Below are 8,326 nucleotides of genomic sequence, written 5' to 3' on the forward strand. Positions count from 1 at the left end.
GCCCCCTCCTCTGGTGAGAACTGGTCTCCTAATTCTGCAACTTGAATTTTGTTCTAAAGGTTCAGAATTAAAATAAAATTGGTCATAAACCACGTCCAGGTCTCTGAGACTCTGAGACCTGTTCAGGTGTCTCCACCTGGATCTGTTGTCTCCCACAGAGACTGATGGCAGCTTCCTCCATCCATCCTGCCAACAAACCAGACTGTGTGTGTGTGTGTGTGTGTGTGTGTGTGTGTGTGTGTGTGTGTGTGTGTGTGTGTGTGTGTGTGTGTGTGAGATGCTAATGATGTCAGTGAGCTCATGCTCACAGTCCTGACACTAATCTACAACATGGGCCAGAAAATTCCAACATCAACATCAACATCAACACACACACACACACACACACACACACACACACACACACACACACACACACACACACACACACACAGGTCTAACAGGGTCCAGCAGCAGATGAAGAGCAGTGCCGTATCTCAGACGTGTTTCTGACACTGAGGACATGGAGGCGTCTGCTCTCAGCTGATAAGACCTGGAACAAAGACACACCTGTCGACCAATCAGCTGCGGCCGTCAACACAGGAGAACATACATCTCCACCGTCTGTGTAAACCCTGTAACTCCGTCAGTCTGAAGAAAAACACACTCACAAACACGAGGGAAAAATAAATCACACACACGATGATGAATCCACAACAAGCTCCAGTTATAAACGACTAAAGTTCAGCTCCATCTTCAACAACCACAAGTAAAAACACCATGATTTTATCCACTGAGTTTGAATTTTAAATCAGCTGTTTGTAGTTTTTATAACGGAGGATCATCAGCGGTTTAAATATCATGTGATGAAGACGACGCTCGTTAGCGTCTCATCAGGTTGGATATAATTAGTCTCTTCGCTGTGTTAACTGTCTGAACTGTTTCCTGTTGAACTGCACGGAGGGTGAAGGAGGAAGTCGCAGGAAACCCAGGTGAAGTAAAAACACCTGAGGCTTGTACCTCGCCAAAACCTGCCGCCCACATTACCCACAATGCAAGTGCACATCTACTACAGTGTGTTCGTCAGATGTGCTGCAGCGCCGCTCGGTCCTGCAGATGGTTTGTTATTCGTGATCCCCGCGGCAGAAAACACTCCACATCAGGGAAACTGGGTCGTTCCACTTCTTCATTTCACAGAGAAAAAACTACGACAGAAAGAGGAAAATAATCTGTAACGAGTTCATTCATTCAGTCTCACTGATCCACACCCTGAACCAGGAAGTCTGTTCATGATCTCCGTCACCTCTGCCCTCCCTCCTGCCTCTGATTGGCTGCTAAAGTATCGATGGTTGATTATTTGTATCTGATCGTCACCCCTGCATGAGGAGGTGCGGCCTCCGATAAAACAGAAAACAAAAAGTAGAACAGATGATTTAAAACAGAAGAAGGACGCAGGAAATAGACCGAGCCCACACCGTATATGTTAAATCTTAGGCAGTCTGTTTTTGTTGAGTGCACCTCCTCCACCAGGCGGGGTCAGGTGGGACGTCCTGGACGGAGCGAGCCTACGGGAGCCCCCTAGGGACAAACCTTTAAAAGCATGTGAGAGGAGGAGTGATGGTGCACGGCATAACGTCAGGACACATCTCTGCCCTGTGTTCACTGTGAGTCTGAACATAGACCCGCCTCTCACTTCCTGCAGGTGAACTCATCACAGGTGAAAGATGTGCTTACATCATCAAACACCTCAGCCAATCAGACACTCCCATTATATCGCCTCTGAAACATTCTGCACTGTGCGGTCGGGTTTGAATGGAGAACTGTTTGAGGTGTAGACCTGGTCACATGTAGACAGGTTCGATTCCCGTCACTTCACCTGCTGCAGCCGCCTCGTGAGCGAGTGTCAGCAGCAGAGTTTTATGGCTCTTTGGAGCAGAACATTTCAGCCTTCGTGAATTATTCATCCGACTCCTTCCATTTCCTTCAGACTTCAGTCCATCAGCCGGTGACCTTTGACCTTTCAGGGCTGTGAACGTGCAACGAGCTCGCCTACTGATCCATGAAAAAAACACAAGCCACGGTGACGTCACCAGGACACCTGTAAAGACTCGACTTGCTGCTGGAGAACAGGTGATGATACAGTCCAGATCCAGGTTTTCACCCCCTCAGTGAATCCAGTGAATCCAGTGAATCCAGTGCAGGTTTTGAACTGGTTTCAAAGACCCAGTTCAGTTAAATGAATAAAAAAAAAAACAAGTGAAATTTGGGTGAAGTGAGTCTTTAATAAGACGAGATGACAGAGATGAAGAGCAGCTTCCTCTTCCTCAGTTCAGTGTAACGAGGAGGACGGACCTGACTAATATCTGAACACTGTTACATAACAACAGAGACGGAGACACTCCTCAACCATCTGGACCAGTTAGACTGAGACGCTGAGGAGGAGGACACACACACACACACAAACACACGCACGCACGCACACACACACGCACGCACACACACACACACACGCACGCACGCACACACACACACACGCACACACACACGCACACACACACGCACACACGCAGATACACGCACACACGCAGCTGCACTTTGATGGATATGATGCTGTTTGATTGATTGTCTATTGATTGTTGATCTGATCAATAGGAGGTCAGTGTGAATCAGCTGGAGTTGAACTCTTTGGTCATTTTAAAAGACTTTCCTGGTTGTTTTCACTGAGGTGGAGTTAAACTGAATCTAAATACTTTGTTAATAAGAATAAAGTTTCTGGTTTCTCTGGACGTTTCAGTCTGAAACACTGTTATTCAGAGATGTGTGAGCTCTTCACTGATTGGCTGGTTTAACGTCGACACAATAACTTCACAGTATGAACGGAACAAGTAGCATCTGTATTTGTGGCTCGACATCGGTCTAATTCCTGGAGTTGCAAACGGAGAACGAGGTCAGAGGTCAGAGGTCAGAGGAGGTGAATGGAGAATGAAGCAGTTTTATTATTTGACACCAGAAGGAGTTTGTAATAAAATGTTTATAAATAAATGAATCTGACATAAAGGTTTATTAGTAAATGATATTTTCCTATGAATGTGGGATTTACCGACCTGTCGTGCAAATAAAAGTCTTTATGTTGAATTATTAAAAGTGTGGACACGCACGTACATGTGTGTTTATGAGCAAATTAATGTGATTAACGTGAGAGACTGAACTCTGAAGCCCCGCAGCAAAGAGAGGGAGAGGAGGATGAAGATGAGTGAGAGAGGAAGACTGAGACTGAAACTGGGAGGAGAGAGAGAGAGATGGTGGATGAGGTGGGGGAGGGGAGGAAGAGGAGGAAACGATGGAGCAGAGAGAGCAGAGAGGGGGGATGGGTGATGATAGAGAGAGCAGTGCTTACAGGATGGGGGAGGGGGAGAGAGAGAGGACAGTACTGTAAAAATAACTGCTGTTCAAATAAACTCTAAAAATAATAATGAAGAGTATTATCATCAGTATATATTTATACAGTAATACGTGTTGATGATGAGTGAAGGAGTTAACTGAAACTACATTAAAGATAATAACATATGAATATGAAAGAGTCATGTTTTATATGATTTACAGAGAGTGATCGTCTCCATGTGCGAAGCAGAAACCAGAAGAAGAAAGAAGAGTCAGTGAACGTGTCACTGCAGGTGTTTTATTGAATCAGTTGTTTCTGCTGATGAAGAGCAGGTCGCTAAATTCACAGCGGTTTGTTGTTTAGCCTCCTGATGTGTGTGTAAATAAAACACTGATTTATTTATTTGCTCTAAACTATTTTAGCTCCTCAGGGTCGAGTTTGTTTTATTTTCCTTCTTCGTGTAAAATTCTTCAGCTTCATGGTTTCTCATTGAAAACGATCATTCAGACACTAAAGTAAAAGTAAAAGTCCCGCATCAGTGTGGAAATATCAAAATAAAACAACCAGTTCCTCAAACCCGAACAACCATCAACCCATAACTACCTTTGTTGCCATGGTTACTATCAGAATGCCATTGCTCGGTTAGGTTTACGAAAAGATGGTGATTCGGGTTCAAATAAATACTTCCTTAACATTAGACGATATCTGTTGTTATGGTTACAATAATAACGACAAATGGTCATGGGTAATAGAAACACCATGGGAATCGAACACACGGCTCTCCTGTCACATCCACCACCTCCTCCTCCTGACCTGGACTCTGTCTCTTTACACTGCGTCACTTTCCCTTCGCTCCTGTCGTCATCACTACGACCACTAGATGTCGCCTAGCAACAGAACCTAACGATGACGTCATAACAACCTGCTGACAGAACAGACGACCTGCGGCTCGTTACAGGAGGAGAGACTAAAATCTCTATCTGTGAGCTGCACTTGGGTTCAGACTGTTTGTGCTGTCAGGACCGTTCAGCTCAGTGAAGCCCAACCTGAGGGGTGGGACCCCCGAGGGGTCCACAGAGACATCTGAAGGTCACAAAATACTTAAAGAGATACCACAGAGGAAGAAACCAAATGATGATTTTGTTGGTTTGTTTGTTGTTTGTTTGTTGGTTGGTTTTGTGTGTGTGTGTGTTGAAAACATTGGGGGCCAGACGAGGAGCTGTGTGTGACGTGTGATCATTTATCTTCAGACATATTGATATCAATCACTAATTTTAAACATCTGAGTGTTTGTGAATCAGTTTCTGGACAAACACAAAACAAGGTTGGAGAAAGGTTTTTTTACAGTGTATTTCAGCAGGTTAACTCTGTTTCCACCTCCACCCCAATCTCACCACATCCATCCATCTTTTCCTCTGTCTTTTCTTTTACATTTCTTCACATTCTCTTCTTTCCCTCCTCCCTTTCTCTTCTCTAATTTCTTTTCTGCCATTTTTATCTTCTTATTTTTCCTCTCCTCTTTCTTTAATTTCCTTTCTTCTCTCCCTCCTTTCTTTTCTTTTCCTTTTCATTCTCTTTTCTCTTTCACATCCTGTTTGTTTTTTCTTTCCAATTCTCTCCATTTTATTCTGTCCTTTTTTATTCTTTCCTTCCTTGATATCCTTCCTATTCTTTTCCCTTCCTGTCCTTTTTTATCGCTCCCCCCCCCCCCCCCCCCTCCCCCTCATGTCATGCAGACTTAAATCAGGACGTTGACCTCAGGTGTCAGAGTGTGTTGTGATGCCAGCAGAGAGTGTGTGTACGTGTTTGCATGCATGGATACACACAGTGTGTGTGTGTGTGTGTGTGTGTGTTTACGTGTGTGTAAACCATGCCAGCAGCGAGCTGTGTTACCCACAATCCACTGGGATCTCTGGCTCTACCCAGAGTCCATCTGTGCTCTCTGTGACCGGTCGCTGCAGCTTGAACCTTCGTCACTTTCCCTCCATAACGAAGCTCAGATGCTCAGATGTCAGAGCCTCTCGTGAGCACGTGAACACACCATAAGTCAGCAGTCTGCGCTGTTTGGCGTCTCACTGACGCTCATCTGAACATTTTTATTTCAATTTTGATCGAAAAATCGTCTGAATTCAGTTTCATTTTGAAAATCGCAGGTTAAATCACATTCTATTTTCTTACTGAATTAAAGTAATTTTTTGTTTGTGGATGAAAAAATAAATATAACAATAATATTAAAATATAATAATATTCCACATGTAAAATATGATGTTTGGCAGGTGTATGGGCGGGACCTTTATACAGTGGCTCCGCCCCCTGATCCCTGCTGTGCAGACTCTGCCTCCAAATGATGTCACCACACAATATGGCAACGATCATATCAGGATGTTTTGGCTTAAAGACAGTCAAAGAATCAAGAACCCTACAACATTAAGTCAACTACAACTCCCAGGATGCATTTCACTAGCACTCAACCAATCACAGAGTCATGTTCATACGTGCTGATCACAGCGTGAAGAAACCTGAAACCAGTTTAAATGATTCTGGATCAAAATCAGGAAGGATGTTGATGATGATGATGATGATGATGGGTTTGCAGCTGAGAACCATGGGTAATGTAGTATGCCAAACAACACAGAGAGAGTAGAAAGAGAGGAGTTGCAACGAAGACGAGTGACATCAAGCCATCCTGACACACACACACACACACACACACACACACACACACACACACACACACTCTGTCTTCTTTCTTTATTTCTTTGGGTCTATAAATAAACGGTCAGACTGATGTCGACTGTTGTTGTCTGATGAGGAGACGCCAGAGGGACAAACAGAGGGAAGAAAGAGACAGAGGAGGGAGAGAGGGAGGGAGGGAGAGAGGGAGGGAAAGAAAGAAAGAAAGAGAGAAAGCGAGAAAGAAGGGGCTTTTATGGGGTCTTGTAATGGACAGACGAGGGAGGAGGGGGTGATGGAGGAGAGAGGAGGAGGATTGAAAAGATGGAGGTTTAGAAGAGGAGGTGAAGAGGAAGCAGAAAGATGGAGGGAGAGGAGAGTGGAGGATGTGACTTCCTGTTGTCTCCTGGGTCACATGATGGATCAGATTAAATCTGAGATCAGATGAAGACTGACTCATGTGAGTCTCTGCTGGTGCAGGATCAAGCAGCTCGGTCGTTTCTCTCCGTCCGAGTTTTGAACGTGGAGTTTTATGTGCTGATCAAACTGGATGTCTTTGCTCGTGTGCAGCGGGGCGAGCGAGCAGAGCGACCGAACCTTAGTTCATACGCTCAGCGAGCAATTTCCATTCAGGCGACTGAGGCCGCTCTGAGTCTGAGAACATCATCACGCAGCGTTCACTGCAGCTCGGCTCAGCCCGCCGACGCTGCCGTGGCTTCACCCACGGCTGCAGCTCGTGATGCGTTCACGTGAGCGTCTGATTGGTCCAGAGTCAGGAAACATTTTAACTCCACTACATACCATCACCTTCTTCTGTGTTCCTGTTTGCCTGTCTGATGAATCAGTCGCCATGGTAACTGCACTGCAGGTAAATGTCTGACTGTAACGTGATTGGTTTGAAAAAAAAAAGAAAAAAAGTAAAGAACACTAACCCCGTCGCAGCAGAGAGGAGGCTGAAGACGACACAAGCTTTTCATCCAACAGTGACAGTATGTTGCTATGAGGAGACACACACACACACACACACACACACACACACACACACACACACACTTTCAGGCCGCCTGCCAGCCGCCACCCGACTAAAAGAAGAAGATTATCTATTGATTCCATGACTCATTGCATCCTGGGAAAACACTCAGATTACCCAGAGTGCCTCAGTGCTGCCAGCTCCTTAATCTCACTGCTGCACTGAGGGAGGAGACAATTGATAATTAATCATTTTAACTATATTAAAAAAAAACTGGTTAATGAATAATGAATAATTTCTATTGTTAGTTTCTTGCATGTTTTGATTAGATTCTGAACATCACCATGTTGAACGTGTAACTATTAATGTTAATCTACGCCGACACAGAACGTGTCAGTGAAACATTTTCCACCAAAATATCTGATACAGAATAAAAGTAATGAATATTATCATTGTTATTGTTATTATTATTATTACCCCTAACCCAACAACTGAGCACCCTGGGGCCCGTGGGTTCATCTGGGCTCGTTTACCAGGGTTAATTATGATTTAAAATATTTTTTATGCTCATGGAGATTAGATACTGGAGTTTCAGAACAGAATCAAAACTGTTATATCTACCTTGTAGAATAATACAGTCTGACCATGTATTTCTTTTTTTAATTCATTCAATTGAAATGTTTAATAAAACAGAGTGAAGTGTCGAGGAGTTCCTCAAGGCTCCATCCTGGGTCCTCTTTGATTCTACATTTCATTATCCAGCATTTTTAAATCTTTTTTATTTCTTTTAAAATTGCGTCCATACTTTATATTTGTGTTTAATGTTTTGGTCTGTACTTCCTGTGAACATGTATATATATATATGCTATAAAAATGTGGATGAACACTGCAGCTTTAAACCAGCAGCTCCTGATTACTGAGGGTTTAAAGTTTTAAAAAGAGAAAATCAATGAATAAAAACACAAATGTCCTCTGAAATAAGAGAAGAAGAAATCAGCATCTAAAACATTTGTTCAGTTTCTCCAGCAGCACATCTGACTCAGCTTCAATAAAGTATTGATCAGGTATTGATGAATCACACCAATAAGAATCAGGCCGCCTCCACTGAGTATTGATCGTTGGACGTGGTTATATCAGTGATTTATTCAAAGCCATGAATCTGTTTGTAGCGTTTGGTCTGATAAATGTTCTGACGTCACTCTCATCTCTTTATTATTTCAGGTGAAAATATTAGTTTGAAATTCAATGAAATGATAAAAAATGAACTGAAATTCCAGCTGCTTTAACAACGTTTTACTGAATTTACTGCTGAAGAGATTTTA

General features: G+C 43.4%; 1 protein-coding gene across 1 annotated transcript in view; it reads right to left on the reverse strand.

Moving 5' to 3' along the window:
* stx1b (syntaxin 1B) overlaps nt 1-4,768 on the reverse strand; it is a 20,947-nt gene extending 16,179 nt beyond the window's left edge. Inside the window, exons 1-2 of the mRNA XM_023425442.2 lie at nt 4,756-4,768; nt 4,355-4,444 (exon numbers count right to left, since the gene is read on the reverse strand). Coding sequence (XP_023281210.2) covers nt 4,355-4,444; nt 4,756-4,768 — 103 coding nt within the window. The remainder of the gene's footprint in view (nt 1-4,354; nt 4,445-4,755) is intronic.
* Between the last annotated feature and the right edge of the window lie 3,558 nt (nt 4,769-8,326).

The sequence above is a fragment of the Seriola lalandi genome, unplaced genomic scaffold, assembly GCF_002814215.2.
Source record: "Seriola lalandi dorsalis isolate HSWRI2012SDOR001 ecotype SW California unplaced genomic scaffold, Sedor1 jcf7180002054779, whole genome shotgun sequence".
NCBI classification, from domain to species: Eukaryota; Metazoa; Chordata; class Actinopteri; order Carangiformes; family Carangidae; genus Seriola; species Seriola lalandi.